Source organism: Drosophila guanche, unplaced genomic scaffold, assembly GCF_900245975.1.
Source record: "Drosophila guanche unplaced genomic scaffold, DGUA_6, whole genome shotgun sequence".
NCBI lineage: Eukaryota > Metazoa > Arthropoda > Insecta > Diptera > Drosophilidae > Drosophila > Drosophila guanche.
The window spans coordinates 6,514,700-6,530,376 of NW_022995744.1; the positions used below are offsets into that span (position 1 = coordinate 6,514,700).

Genomic DNA, 15,677 nt, shown 5'->3' on the forward strand with positions numbered 1-15,677 from the left:
CACACCCACACATACTCACACACATGGCGGAGCAAAAACTATAGCATACATTTCAGCACTGCCTGCGCCTGCCTGCTCCTCCCTTGGCTTAGCGGCGAGCAAAGAGGGAAGATGGGGAGGGTGTAGGCAATGCCGCCAGTAGGCAGTAGGACGACGCTGGGCGTGGCTGCGTAGACAACGTGTTAAGCTTCAGTGGTTTGCCATTGCAAATGGGACACATTAGCTATGTAGCATGTTCCGAGGAGCAATGCGCAGGGCAAAGGGTATCTGTGCGGGCCTCCTCGCCCTCAGAAACCATCATTCAGCCGCTAGACCACCACCCCCCAGCCCGGACAAACCCACTGGCATGTGCCAAATGTGTCAGCAGCAGTTTGATGGCGCTCAGTTAGCCAACGGGGTGGGGGTGTGGTGTTTGGTTGGGCTATATATGGTTGGTGGCTGCAAGGTGCTTTTGGTAGATTGCGACGTCTAATTGTACTCGGTTTAAGCCGGCTTCCGGCACGCCCGCGTCACTCCCCACGGGTGCACAAGAGATGAATCCTACTATTTATTTGGTATTTTTCAGTATTTCACATTATTTAGTATTTTTTCGGAATTTATATTTAAGTATTTAATCATTTTTTATGGGTTTAAAATTCTTGTACATTTTTGATCACTTTTTGTACAATTATTTGCATTACAAAAAAATACGAAAATGTGAAAAGAAAATACTTGAAATTGTTGCAGCAAGCGTTAGCATAATTGAAAATAAATTACACAAAAGTAGACGGAATTAGCCAAAGCAAAAGGAAATAGTTAAAAATGTGCAACAGAAAGATGCTAAACTGCGGCATGCACAAAGAGAACATAAAGACAAGATGGAAACAATCTCCAAACTTAAATTCTGTTAGAAACCACATAAAACTTCAAGAACAAATATTCCTCTCAAGGCTTTTCTGTGGGTTTATACAAATTTTTGCAGCAATTCATGTAACAATTCATTCACCACCCAAAACATGTCCTTAAAACAGTTTCATTTAATTTGTGTTAAGGCCAAAATATTCCAAAATATATTTACTGATACACTTAAATCAATTTTCTGTTCATGTGTTGATACATTGATGTCCTCTCTGCTGCTGCTGTTGCTGTTGCTGTTGCTTACCGAAAGACATTTAGTGTGTTTGTTGTGTGTGCTGTGTTTGCTGTGTACATTCTTCTGTCTGCATATAGAAACAAATCAAACAATTAAAACAAATATCTATCCACACCCAAACGAATCAACAGCTGAAAGGCTGCAGCTACTCGTTGGGACATGCCAACTGGTACAGAAATTGCACCAAAGTGCGTGTGGGGCGTCCCGTCATTTGTCCCGCTCGTAGATATGGAATCAGTCCATAGGTGGTCATCAGGCCAGTGCCATAGGTGTCGAGATGGGCCCAGTCGGCGCAGGGCACCAGCTCGTTGAGCACTGCGGCCGCCAGGCAGGACGAGGCATGGCCATTGCCATCGTTGGATAAATCGAAGCTCCTGTGATTGGCCACGCGGCGCTTGTAGAAGTCCCACAGAGGAAAGCGCCACAAGCGATCTCCGGTGAGGGATCCAGCCTTCTGGAACTGCTTCCAGACGTAGTGCGAGTTGGACCAGATGCCCGTGGCGCCTCCGCCCACTGCCTTCTTTACTCCTTTGCACATCGATCCAATGTCCACGACCAAACGGGGCTTGTAGGTCTGCTGGCCGTAGATGAGGGGATCTGCCAGGACCACCACTCCAGTGCGATCAATGTTCCGCACTGACATTGTCTTGGCATTCAGGAGGGTCACCACATCCCCCGGCTTCACGGACATGCCCGAGGGCAGGTTCTCGCAGAGCGGCAAGATGGCAGTAATGTTGATTGGGAGCGACAAAGCGGCAGCCGCTCGCATGGTGGCTAGGATGGAGGCGGCGCCATTCAGATCCCCACGAAACTCGTCCATGCCCTTGCAGGGACGCAGATTGATTCCGCCAGAGTTGAAGGTGATTCCCTGGCCCACCAGCAGGACGGGCTTGTCCTCGGGCGAGGTGCCGCAGTAGGCGAGCTCCAGGACGATGGGTGGCTCGCAGCTGCCCTTGGCAATCGTGAGGAAGGAGTGAAGCCGCTGCTGCTCGATCCACTCCATCGTGCGCACCTCCACGGTGATGCCGCAGGGGCAGAGGGTGTCCACGGCCACCTGGGCGAAGATTGTGGGCGTCATGCAGTTGGCTGGTGCTTCGGCGATGCGGCGCGAAATGTTCTGGGCCTCCGCCTTGAAGAGTCCACGAGTCCAAGAGTCACTATCAGGGGAGCCAAAGAGCTCCATCTTGGGCTGGATGGAGCGATACTTCTTGGAGAGATTCTCCTCGAAGCGCCAAGTGGCGAGGGATGCGCCCTCGGCTGCTTGTTCCGGGTAGTCCATGTTGTCCACATGGATCTCGATGCATTCGATGGCCTGCAGGGAGCGGGCACCAATGCCGGCGGCCACGCGGACATTCTCCATGCCCTCGTCGATCATCTCGAGCTCGTTGAAGCCGATTCCCTCCAGCCCCACACCGACCACGCACACCGACCGGAACTCCTCATCAATATTGTTGAAGACCTTTCCGCGTCCCAGCCTGCCACTGATCTTCGTCTCGCAGATCAGTTCCGAGAGTTTCCCGTGCAGACGATCATCAAACTTCTCCCCCGCTGGCGTCAGACGTGGCCCCTTGCCCGCCTCCTTCTCGTAGAGACCCACAAGGAGGCCCTTTCCGCCCTTGTGGGCATCAGCACAGGCAATCGCTGCCATGCTTCGCTGGTTAACAGAACGAAGACAGTTCCTGGCCAGGGCCATCGAGCCGGCCATTTGCAGCATCCTCGAATTCATATTTGTATTTTGTCAATGTTTTCTGATGGGAGACAAAGTAAAGTAAAAAATTTATGGCAGAGTTATAAAAAATATACAAAATATGAATGCTAACTGGAACTGAGTTGAGCGACTAATGAATGATTTTGGTGTGGGTATAAAAAGTAAAAAGTACTAGATTGATCAGGGTATTNCTTGGAGAGATTCTCCTCGAAGCGCCAAGTGGCGAGGGATGCGCCCTCGGCTGCTTGTTCCGGGTAGTCCATGTTGTCCACATGGATCTCGATGCATTCGATGGCCTGCAGGGAGCGGGCACCAATGCCGGCGGCCACGCGGACATTCTCCATGCCCTCGTCGATCATCTCGAGCTCGTTGAAGCCGATTCCCTCCAGCCCCACACCGACCACGCACACCGACCGGAACTCCTCATCAATATTGTTGAAGACCTTTCCGCGTCCCAGCCTGCCACTGATCTTCGTCTCGCAGATCAGTTCCGAGAGTTTCCCGTGCAGACGATCATCAAACTTCTCCCCCGCTGGCGTCAGACGTGGCCCCTTGCCCGCCTCCTTCTCGTAGAGACCCACAAGGAGGCCCTTTCCGCCCTTGTGGGCATCAGCACAGGCAATCGCTGCCATGCTTCGCTGGTTAACAGAACGAAGACAGTTCCTGGCCAGGGCCATCGAGCCGGCCATTTGCAGCATCCTCGAATTCATATTTGTATTTTGTCAATGTTTTCTGTTGGGAGACAAAATAAAGATTATTGATGGCAGAGTTATACAAATTATACAAAATATGAATGCTAACTGGAACTGAGTTGAGCGACTAATGAATGATTTTGGTAAGGGGTTTTGGTGTCAACCGAAACGAGCATAAAAAGTACTAGATTGATCGGAAGTTTAAAAGCAGTAATTAATGTGCATGCCCTTTGTCAGGGTATTGGCTAGAGATGTGTAAAAAGTACAAGCCAAAAGCATGATACCCATAAAATATGGGAACTTTCAGCCGCAAGACAATCTTTTGCGTGCAAGACTGTTAAGTAAATGCACATACATAGCTAAAGTTATTGCAGATTTGGAGTTGAGACACAAAAAACTACCCAAAGATGAGTCCAAGCACCATAAAGGTCCTCCCATTTCTCCTATTTCATTATACGCTTACAGTGCTCTAGAATTGTGTGTATACATAGTAAGGAAATTAGAAACTAAACTCACCAGCCAGTCAAAATGATGCACTTGGAAACGAAGGAATTTGGATAAAAAACCTTGCGAGTACACAATAAATCGAGTTAAAATAAAAATATATAAAATGTACTATTGTTAGCTGTTAACAACAATAGAGATGTATTGAAACTGATTGGAAATCATATAAGGGGCTTGCTGGGAGTGTTTTTTTGTTAAATAATATAGAAAATGCCATATGATGGGAATGTTTACTTGGAATTAACTTTTCTTGTACAATATTTATAAGACGTAAATCTCTACGTTAATCTAGCTGTATCCAACCCTCCCCACCCTCGAACTACTGTGCAGCCGTTATATCTCGGCACACTCCGACTGCGGCGTCCACTGTCCACTCTCACTGTGATAACAGTGCAATAAACACACACATTTTATTTCACGTTTTACTTCCTTAGTACTGGAGCACTGGAGGGTGCAGGAACACCCGGTTTCCATTTGCCACAGTGCTCTTCTAAAAATACTTTACCATAAATAATGTAATTTTTTCTCCTTCTGTCTACTGTCGTTTCAGCTAACGGGAACACAAACCAGAAAAAAAACGATATGAAGCCGCATCAGAATCCCTTAATAAACTGTTAGAATCCACTCCCCAGTGGAATTCACCGTTAGGAGATCACGCGCGTACACTAGCTAGCCGGCATTTGTATTGGTGACACGTTCCACTGCGCGCCCCCAGAGCAGAAAGCAGCGGCAGCGACACAAATAACTGTGCTTCCCTACAACCAACCCTAAAATCTCGACTCGAATTCAATTAGGTGCCAAAGAGAAAGGCGGAGCATGAAATGGAATCCCACGTCACACACATGTATAATATAAGAGTGTGTTGATTGTGTACAAGTATTTCTGTGTTTGGTGCGTGAAGAACGAGAAAGAGCAACAACAGTTACACAAATTTTAATATTTTTAAGCGAAGAAAACGATAAACAATACAAAAAAATGTCTGCGCCGGCAGTTGAAGTAAATGCAAGTGTTCCGGTAGTGGAATTTCATCAAAGACAGGTAAGCAAATCAATAAATCAGTTTATTTTCCATAAAGCCAACCAGAAATTAAAATGGCGCGCGTGGCTATGGCAAAACTCCCGCAATACTCACACGACAAGCACTGATGTGTTGACGGTCGATAGACGACGCTTACGTACCCTCGTATATCGATCACGCCCAAGCCAGCCAAAATTATTTACCACAGTGATCTGTTTTAGTTGTTCTTCAGCTTAGCTTCATATGTGCAAAGTTTTTTGGTAATACATATGTAAGCACAACTGAAATGAGCTAACACCCATTAAAAAGTATGTGCATATTCTGTGCAAAGTTCATCAGATCCGGCATACCCTAAAAAAGGGTAAAACAAGTGTGGACGCCGAGAATCGCGGAAACTGTAACGGTTTGCAATCATCTTCTTTTGCGCCGCTCTCGCGCACACACAAACACACAAAGCAGCAAAGAGATAGAAAACAAATCAACCAGCCCGAGTCGTGCTTCACATACCCTTCGAGATCCATCGTACACCGACACTCCTACGATCATACTATTTTAATTCCGCACTTACGAAACGCAATTGGAGTGTTTAGTTATATAAAGGAAACATTGTGGGATACCACGTTTGCGCCCATTCTCACCCCTCTGTGTCGCAGTAGCTGGGCAAACTAAGCACAGTCTTCTGCAGGGTATCAAACGCAGTGTTCATTCTGTCTTCCTCACGCTCGCAGTTATTTTCGCTGTTGCCTCCCACACTCACACAGACTCTGCGCCGCGACAGCGCTGCTCTCATCGGTTTTCTTTGCCGTGCACATCGGTATCTTTCGGCCGTTCCATCCTCTTCTTATTTCTAATTCTTTTTCGGCGCAAACGGTTCAGTTTCAGAGTGCGCGTCGCAGTTATTTTTTCTTCGGTGGAATCAACGTTTTTCGTTGTCTTTTATTTAAACCGAATTGGATTTTATTTTGTTGTTCGTTTTTATTTATTGCCAAAACCGTTTTAATAAATACTGTGAAATGGAAAGTGACTGGCCAACGAAGTTTCTGGAGACGCCGCCAGCAAATTTGATCGCGGGAAATTGGAGAGGATTCTACCGCCGCTGCGAGCTGAATAGCGAGTTGAACGATGAGTGGAACATTCTGGAGGAGGATATTTGGGTGCGATATTATTTATTTGCATTTTCTTTTTATATTCTTTATATTTGCGGTTTTCTTGTTTGTGTGTGTGTGCTTTTTTTCTGCAACCTGTTGCATTGCTTGGAGAGCTTTTAAGCTGCATCCTGTTGCCAGGAGTATCCGCTAGATGGCGCTGGTTGAGCCTGACCGCCAGACGGCGCTGATTAAAGGATGCTGTGCTTTCCGAGGTGAAAAGCTCTCGTAAGGAAACAAGTACGGCGAATTGGGTTTGAATTTTTGCGCCAAATGAACAAAAATTTCATAAATACTTTTCTCACTAGTTTAAATTCCATCAAATGTTAGTAGATACCTACATACATACATACATTTCCAGGGAGTTAGAGAGTAATCCACTCAAACATTCCCCCAGCTGAACGTTTCACGGACTAGGCCGCCTTTTATTGACTGCTGCTGCAGTTCCAAAGATTGGTTGCCAGGGGCAAAGTGCAAATATCTCCTACCAGAGCAGACATTAACAGACAGTGGCGCAAAACCAAAAGCAAACATTAGATGGAGCTCGTCCACCATCAAAAATCGACAGCAGGCAGCCGCAGCTTTTGGTTGTTTCAACAACAACAATTACAGACACAATGCACACACACACACGCTTCCGTCCGTCGAGAACATGAATGAACATGCGCTGCGAAATGGGTTTTGGCAAAAGTGAATATCGTTGGCCATTAATGAGGCCAACTTTTGAGCTAATGCCGGCAACTGAAACTCCCAACAAAAACGCAAGCCACACACACACAGAAAACAACGAAAACTAGCAGCAAAAAGCACTTAAAAAAAACCAAAAAATTGTGTGGATAATTGGATAAGCAGGAGAACCATCGCCCAAGCGAGACTACAATGCATCCTTTTCCACTAAAAGCACAACAGGGGGAGGGATACTTTTTTGGCTGCCGTCCGAAATTCAATTAACGTTGCCCCAGAATTTTCACACTTTTTGGTTTGGGACAGGCACCTGTGCCGTGTGTGGTTGTGACAGGGCATTGAACAAAGTTATTAGCTGTCTGGGATTTAAACATATTGTTTGGAGCAGCAGCCTTTAAAGTGTAAATCCCACGTTTTAATTGGAAAGCTGATCTGAAACTGTAATGCAACTCCTAAAAATCATAGAAAATGGACACTAAATGATGAAACAGACCCCAATTTGCCCATCGAAGTAGCTGCCAAAAAACCAAATGAACTTCTTACCTCATCCCTCATCAGGCCAAAGTACTCCACCAACATGTGTGGCAAAAAGAGGTGGACCATCATGGTTATTACCCGCCCTGATCTACCCCTTATATAAGCCTCGTGTCCCCTTACTTAGTAGACTCCAACTCGGTCTTTGGCCGTTGGCCAAAATGTCAATTCCATTTCGCTCATCACCATCCTTCGGTTTTTGTGTAGTGCTGTTTTTCTTTTCTTTTTTTTATTATTTGTGTGTCTGATTCGTCGAACTGGCAGTTGTTTCCACAGCGAAACTGCGGAAATTATCATAGGAAAAAAGAGCAATAGATGGATAGATAGCTGGGTGGATGGAAAGATGGATATGTTTGGTGCTGGTGGGTCAAGTGAATGAGTGAAGAAGAGAGATCCAATGGAAATGTGTATCTTGGAAATGGCTGGAAAAACTTATAAATTTTCTTTGGCTTGCAGCAAAAGGCAATCAAGATTTTACTCCTACTTGAGTATAGTTGGGGGGGGGTTGAGGTATAGGCAAGGACGATATACAGCCTCTGAAATGGAGGCAGACATGCATGGCGGCATTTCCGGTTGCTTGGCACCATTAGTGCAGCTTTCCACGCCCCCTACTGCCGCGGTACTCCCTCGTCTCCTCGTCCACTTCTTGTGGTAGTGCTCTGCTCTGCCTTTTTCCATCTTTGGCTTTTTGTTGAGATAAGCAGTTTTGCCATTTGTCCGTGCAACTTTTTCGGAGGAAAACCTCTAGAAGTAAAAACTTGTTTTTTTCCCCTCTTCCACGAAGGTGGTTGTGAGGGGTGTAGTGCTGTGGGGAGGAGAGTGGCGGCGAATTTGACATGTGTTTGCTGCAGGAAACTGCATCCTCTCGCTCGCTCGCCCGCCTTCTCCCTTGGGGCTTTACTTGCCAAGTTTTTCGGCGTCTCTAAGCCCTGTCCGTGTCCGTGCCCATGTCCATGTCCCTGAGTGTCTTAGCCTGTGTGTTGGCCAAAAGTATATTCATTATTTTGTTTTCATTTTCTGCGGGAGAGCCGAGCAAAAGTTTCCAATTGAATTTTATTGCAGCTCTTTGGAATTTAGTCAAAAAATAATATGGTGTTTTTTTTTTACCAGTTTAAAATAGATTTTTATGGTGCCATTGCCAAGAAAAAATGCATTTTTGGGTATGGTAGGCCTCCCCTCTTAGGGTTTAATGGAGTGACGCACATTATTTGATGGACTGTTCATTGTTTTGCATTGAATCAAGATAATAGAGTTGCAGTTCGCTTCCTTTGATTTCTATTGCATGCAAAAATCTTTGGAATTAAATGGTTTTTACACTCAAAATATTGATTAACATTTGCTGGCTCTCTTTTCCTTTCTTTAAGTGCTTTAAAATTATATTAAAAAAAGTAAAGGGTATCTCATGGCTGCAACATTAATTTTATGTCTTCCCAACTCTCACCTGCTAGAAAGAGATACAAAGAGCGGCATTCCGCCACACGCTTGCCCTTTTACAGTAATTTCCCGTAACCAAAACCACACGTGCCCTATATTCATGTGTCCTCTTTGTTTCTACTTTGGCCCCATATTCATCGTTTCTCTTTGTCACTACTCCTTTTTACACAAAAGCAGAAATATTTCATTACGCAAATCGTGAAAGAGTGAGCAAGAGGGAGGGAGGCGCAAAGCAAAGGCAAAAGGGGACAGACCGCAGACACACACTGAGATATACAGAAAGCAAAAACAAAACGCAACAAAATGTAACCAAATGAGTGAAAAGAAGTTTAGTGTGCAAAGAGTGTATGATGAATGTGGTGAAGGGGGGAGAGCAAGCAGCGAACTGCAACTAAAATCTGGCAAAATCTTTTACCCATTCAAGCCCAACACACGCCTTCCACATACTTTCCATCTCTCTTTCACTATCACTCTTTTGATCCACCCAGATTCACACTCCCGTTCCTCTCGCTTTTTTCACACTTTCGTATCTCCCGCTCCTTCCCCACTGTCGTTTCTCTCTCTCCCACACTGCTTTATCGCACTGCTTGCTCCTTGCTGCTGCTGTTTCGCTCTCAAGGTCTCCACACTACCGCTCGCGCTCTACCTTTCTTCCTCCTCTTCCACTCCACACATTTGTCTGGCTTGCTCTTTGCTAATGGCCTGATGACGCATCATCGCTGGCGTATCCGTCCCTTGGGCGCCTCTGTCTGAGCGCCGCTCGCAAAATATAATTGAGTGCAGGGCGAGCGCATTGAACTCTCCTACACAGTGAAGCCAAAAATATTGAGTAAAATAATATTTAACAGAAAAGATATTTTAAAAGTTACAAAAAAAGTTTTTTTAGTTCGCATAGAAATTTTGTAATTATTTATATAAAACAAATGTGGAACCCGCTGCCCGCTGCTTTCCATTTTTTCCTGTCATTTGTCTTAGAAAAAAGCTAGATCTGACGGGAAAATAGCTGATTTGGCGGCACTGCACCTGCCAAAATGGGAGAATAATATACAAGAAATTTGCATACAGATTCAGCTTTAGTATACCCTTTAAACTTCTAATAATCAAACTGAAATGAGCGATAGAAAAATAATAAGAAATTTAAGCCGAAGCTGTCTATTTTTTATTAATATAATTTAATGAATTAAATTTGTAAATTAAATATTCAAAGTCAGGAAACTCCCACCGTTACGTGTACCCATGTCTTCCATGTCATACCCTTTCCCTATTTCAAATGGGACCTCGACCACCTTTTGGTCCTTTCTTCCTCCCTTTTTTTTTGGCGCGTGGCAAGAGGCAGCCGTCGACTGCGTCGCTTAAATATTTTTGAAACTGTTAGGAAAATGAATGGAGGCACTCTGTTTCTGTTGCTTCTGTAGCTTGTTGCCACTTGAGACGCTGCCATGTCACCGCCGCTCCTTGTGTGCCATAAAAATTGTACGCCACATTTTGCCATTTTAATGAATGGTTTTTTTAATGCAATGTTTTTCGGCTCGTTAGGAGTGAAAAAACCAGGTACATCGGAAATATTCTGGCTGTTTTCCACGACTTTAATTTATTGAGTACTTTAAAGGAGGGGGGCTGGGCTGGGTCCTCGGCAACAGGATATACTCGTGCCTGTGCCCCGTAATAGATACTTTTAGGCAATGGGCTTTGACTTTTTAATTAGACTCTTTTTGGCACTCTCGCTCCATGTCCCTCTCCCTCTCTCTGTCTGCTTTAATCTGTTTGGGGGAAATCTGCTTTTCGCAGTGGAATTTAATTAATGTAAATTTGATGAAAGCAGCACCCAAGGTCAATGGGGTAATGGTGGCACGGGGCTGGGTCGGCGTGCCATAAACTTCCGATTAATTGGTGGAATGAAGGTGGAAAATATTCCCATTTTGGTGCGCCCCGAGGGTTAACAATTTGTGCCACAAATGAGTGAACACATGTGTTGCAGGTTCCCGGAAACCTTCATCCTCCCATACCCAACCCGTGTAAAAATGTTTGGGTCCTCCCCTGGGGAATCCCCATATTTGTTGTACATTTTTCGTACACATTTTATTTGTTGCGTGCGAGATTTTATCTCCATTCCACGCCATTGCTTCTGCCAGCATCCCACCGTCCCAGTCCCTGCCCCGCCCCACCCTGTCCCTGTGCCACCTTTTGTCATCGCCGCCGCCTTCTGTTCGCTCGGTTTTGGGGCGGGGCCCTGGGCGCGATAACAAGTATCATAAATCCTTTGCTTCTTGTAAATGGCACCCGAACAGTGGATCCTTAGCAAAGCAGCAGACCAGAGGCACGCAACAACCCAACGCCCAACGCCCAACACCCACTCCCACCCACTCCTCGGTTTCTGTTTCGCTTTTGGCCATCGTTTGTTATTGTTTGCGGTTAGTTGGACGCTGCCACCTACTCCCCACACATACATATCCATACATCAAGTCAGTGCCAGGTCAGCTCCTCAGGGAGGGGGTGGCGTACGGTGGCATGGGGTGGCCTTGGGTGGTGTTGCATCGTTCCTTAAGTTTACCCAAGTCGCGGTTTCCAGCAAAACTTGCGGGAAACCTCACTAAACAGTCGGAGGCATTTGCGCTTCATTTAAGGCAAGGAAAAATAAACAAAAGCCCTTGTAATATTTTGAAACTTATTAACAAATGGATTAGGGTTTTGATTAGGTAGAATTTTGATTCTTAATATGCTTTATAATTCCATTTGCAGATCGTCATATTTGTGTATTTCTTTTTGGGTTTCGATGACACTTTCTTCATGGTTTCCTTTTCGTCTAATTTCTGCTATCAAGTCCTTTCACTTATGGGAAATTTGTATCAGCGAATCGGCAGAATAAACAGTAAAAATGTGATTAATTTTGTTGCCCCTTTTTCCGCGCGTTTTTTTATTTGTTTTGATTTCTAATCTCACCTTTCAGTGCGCAAATTAAATTTTAATTTGTGTCCTCCGGCAGCCGCTAGCCCCTAGCTCTCCCTGTCCCACTCCCTCTCTTTATTCCATATTTGCCTGGGGGGAAAATCATAAACTGCCACTCCATTTATAACACTTTTGCAACTTATCGGCTGCTGTTTGCCCCGCTCTCTGTCCACTCCCCCGCTAACAGCTAAGCTGCAACAAATTTTCGCTGCGACCATTTGCAAAATGGAAAAGCGCTGGCACCCACTCTCCCTCTCCCTCTCTCTCTCTCTCTCTCATGGCTCATTTTTCGGTTTACGTTTTTGGCTGTGTGTTGGTGTTGGTGTTGGCGGCGACAATTTGCTGGCCAAAAAAGGGATTAAAAAGTTGCCAGTGCGCTGGGATTTGCATTTATGCTGTGGGTAGTGGTAGGTGTGGGGGGGACATGGCAGAGGCGTGTTAGATCGAGTGGGGAGGATCGAGTGTGGGGTGGGGGGCCGTGTCCGGCTGGCAGTGTGAAAATTTCTCACTTTCTCTGTTGACTCTTTCCACTACCTTTCCCTTTCCCACTTGCGGTTGAGCCATTTGCATTTCAAATCTCACCCACACACACACACACACACACACACACACACATACGCCTACGACAGCTTTTCCTCCTCGTTGGTGGACTGCTGGCAGGCCCCCCGGGCCACGTCATGTTAATAAGCCCCCGTCCAAAAAACCACACAACGGCCTTCCACTGCCACGCCTACTGCTGCTGCAGGCTTCAGGCTCCATTTCCGTTCCTGTGTCTGTGGCGCTGGTCCTGCGCCTGGTCCTGGTCCTGGTTCTGGTTCTGGTCCTGGCAACATGCGGCTAATGCAATCTTGACAAGCGTTGTCCTGCACAACCGAAAATGAGGCTTGACACTTTTGATTTGGTTTTACGGCTAGCGAAACACACACACACACACTCACACACACAGCCAGCACCCACACCAAACAAGGATCAGAGACGGGNGCTAAGCTGCAACAAATTTTCGCTGCGACCATTTGCAAAATGGAAAAGCGCTGGCACCCACTCTCCCTCTCCCTCTCTCTCTCTCTCTCTCATGGCTCATTTTTCGGTTTACGTTTTTGGCTGTGTGTTGGTGTTGGTGTTGGCGGCGACAATTTGCTGGCCAAAAAAGGGATTAAAAAGTTGCCAGTGCGCTGGGATTTGCATTTATGCTGTGGGTAGTGGTAGGTGTGGGGGGGACATGGCAGAGGCGTGTTAGATCGAGTGGGGAGGATCGAGTGTGGGGTGGGGGGCCGTGTCCGGCTGGCAGTGTGAAAATTTCTCACTTTCTCTGTTGACTCTTTCCACTACCTTTCCCTTTCCCACTTGCGGTTGAGCCATTTGCATTTCAAATCTCACCCACACACACACACACACACACACACACACACATACGCCTACGACAGCTTTTCCTCCTCGTTGGTGGACTGCTGGCAGGCCCCCCGGGCCACGTCATGTTAATAAGCCCCCGTCCAAAAAACCACACAACGGCCTTCCACTGCCACGCCTACTGCTGCTGCAGGCTTCAGGCTCCATTTCCGTTCCTGTGTCTGTGGCGCTGGTCCTGCGCCTGGTCCTGGTCCTGGTTCTGGTTCTGGTCCTGGCAACATGCGGCTAATGCAATCTTGACAAGCGTTGTCCTGCACAACCGAAAATGAGGCTTGACACTTTTGATTTGGTTTTACGGCTAGCGAAACACACACACACACACTCACACACACAGCCAGCACCCACACCAAACAAGGATCAGAGACGGGACGAACGATGACGAATTTTTGATGCCTTCTGAGCCTACGAAGAGCGGGATGGACGGAAAGCAGACAGACAATGTCGTGAGGCGACTTTTTGATGGCCAAAATGTGGCAGAAATGTGTGCAAAAAGGGGCAAAGAGACAGGGTGAAGAGAGCATGAAAGATGGCCAATAAAAAGAGTGAGTGATGGGCAGGACAGGGTTAGGACAGCATGAAATGCAGTGGTGCAGTGGTGCAGCGATGAAAGGAAAGGAACGACTCATTAAAGGGTCATAAATAAGGCAACAGTTTTGAATATTTCAGCATTTAAGAGTAAATATGTGGAGATCTCAGCATCAATTTGAAAACCTAAACTTCGATAGGTTTAGCGCCAAAACCGACTACAGTCAATTTTAACAGCACGCTGTTAAGTCGATAGATGTGTATATGGCCGCAAGGCATGTTGAAACCCAAGGGTGCAATGTACCTTGCAAATCAACATGTACCAAGCGTGCGTTTTAAAAGTAACCGCAACCAAATAAAAACAAAGAATAACAAAAAACAAAGCAAGAGAAGGTTCAAAAACAAATAGGTCTTACAATCGCAATAATGAAAAACCCAACAAACTTTGAATTTGGCGCACAAATTAGGCACCTAACAAGGGGCTGTTTCCAGCAACAACACACTCGCTTGGGCCCACGCAAAAATGAGCGCTCTCGCTCTCTACGTTGAACAAAATTCCCACATCGCTGGTTTTGACTCGGGAAATTCTCTCGTGTTAGGGAAATTGTCTCCGCCAGATCCCATTGTGAATGAGCAACGTTTTCCTATTGTGAACGAGCATGTGCTGCCCACTTTTCGTGATAAAAACTTTGAAAACTCGAAATCCAACTGCCGGCCGCGGACAACGAAATACGGAATTTTGTCTTTACTTGGCCGAACTACGTGTATAAATATACATATTATTTATATATATGTACGTATATATATTTGGAACATCCCTAGGAAAAGAGCGCAAAATATTCGACGCGAACAAAAGGAAACAAAAGAGTTAGTGTCGAATTTTGGGCCGCGTTTTCCCACAACAATTTTGAGTATTGTTGCAAAAAATATACAAAAATACAACAGCCACGGTCGGGTGTTCTTTTTTGTTGTAATCGAGCGCCGTTTCAAGTAAATAAATATAATTCTCTCGGCCTTTGCAACAAGTCCGTTGGTGCCGGAGCAGCGGGGATATTTCGGGTTTTTTGCGGGCCACAAAGTGAAGCTTTGAAAGTGAAAACATACACGCACACACACACACACACGCTACGCATGCACGCACACACGTGTGTAACGACGGGGTACTAAAACAACATCAAAACATACGCAAGAAAAATCAGTTTTTCCTCGTTGTAAAAGTGCAGTGCGAAAATGGATTTGGGAGCCGACAAGAAAGAAGAGATAAACGAAATGAAAAGTTATAAATAAATATATATGCCATGAGGCGGCGGCAACAGCAACAACAACAAAGAGAAGAGAAGAAGAAGAAGGAGAACATCAGCAACGTCGGGCAGACAGTCACAGGGGACGTGATTTCTCTTGTGTTCTGCCTGTTCTTCTTCATTCCCCCCCCTTCCCCAGCAGCCAGCAACCAGCAGCCACCCCTTGCTGTTTCGTCTCCCTCCCGCTCTCACTCTCTTCGCAGCCAGCCAGCAGCATTTCATTCAGGCAACGAACGGCGCACATGTTTTTGTTGTCAATTTGTTGCTGCTTCTCCGCTGCTTTATCCTGTAATCCTTTATGCTCGCTGCCTTCGTACTCAGTTGGGATGGATTCGATTTTTCTCACTCTCGCTCTCACGTTGTACGTCTACTGCCGTCCCGCAGCATCTCAGCACCCAGCAGCAGCCTCTCTTTCTCTCACCCACACATCGTGCACTCAGCTGTGGCTGCGGCGTCGGCGGCTATCTGTGTGTCTGCTTTGCTCTGCTCTTTCGCACTGCTGCTCCTTCTTCTTGCCGTTGTTGTTCGTCCTCTTCTTCCTCCTTGGAAATACAATAAAATCAAGGAGAATCAAATAAATGTGCGCGCCACATGAGGAGCAAGAGGATGCTGCTGTCTGTCGTCTGTGATTTATGCAAGAGAGAACTG

General features: G+C 46.1%; 3 protein-coding genes across 38 annotated transcripts in view; 1 reads left to right on the forward strand and 2 right to left on the reverse strand.

Annotated features, from left to right (window-relative positions):
• Nucleotides 1-1,020: 1,020 nt before the first annotated feature.
• On the reverse strand, nucleotides 1,021-2,861 carry LOC117580177 (cytosol aminopeptidase-like). The gene has a single exon (XM_034266536.1). The coding sequence runs from the start codon at nucleotides 2,856-2,858 to the stop codon at nucleotides 1,278-1,280; it is 1,581 nt and encodes a 526-aa protein (XP_034122427.1). The 5' UTR covers nucleotides 2,859-2,861; the 3' UTR covers nucleotides 1,021-1,277.
• An 86-nt stretch (nucleotides 2,862-2,947) lies between these two features.
• LOC117580525 (cytosol aminopeptidase-like) lies at nucleotides 2,948-3,553 on the reverse strand. Its single transcript, XM_034267118.1, has one exon. The coding sequence runs from the start codon at nucleotides 3,548-3,550 to the stop codon at nucleotides 2,948-2,950; it is 603 nt and encodes a 200-aa protein (XP_034123009.1). The 5' UTR covers nucleotides 3,551-3,553.
• A 1,266-nt stretch (nucleotides 3,554-4,819) lies between these two features.
• Nucleotides 4,820-15,677, forward strand: part of LOC117580174 (sex determination protein fox-1) — a 90,438-nt gene continuing 79,580 nt past the window's right edge. For 7 of the 36 annotated variants that reach the window (XR_004573540.1, XR_004573541.1, XM_034266508.1 and 4 more), the window contains exon 1: nucleotides 4,827-5,074. Coding sequence is in view for 31 of the 36 variants with exons in the window: in XM_034266508.1 (XP_034122399.1) it covers nucleotides 5,012-5,074 (63 nt within the window). In the remaining 5 variants the exon portion in view is untranslated. Of the gene's footprint in view, nucleotides 5,075-14,421; nucleotides 14,522-15,677 lie in introns of those variants that run through there. The other 29 variants (XM_034266512.1, XM_034266513.1, XM_034266501.1 and 26 more) reach the window with 13 other exon arrangements.

What these genes read in the sequence shown, in the direction of transcription:
- LOC117580177 (XM_034266536.1), bottom strand. Translation starts at nt 2,858, where the DNA reads ATGAATTCGAGGATGCTGCAAATGGCCGGCTCGATGGCCCTGGCCAGG.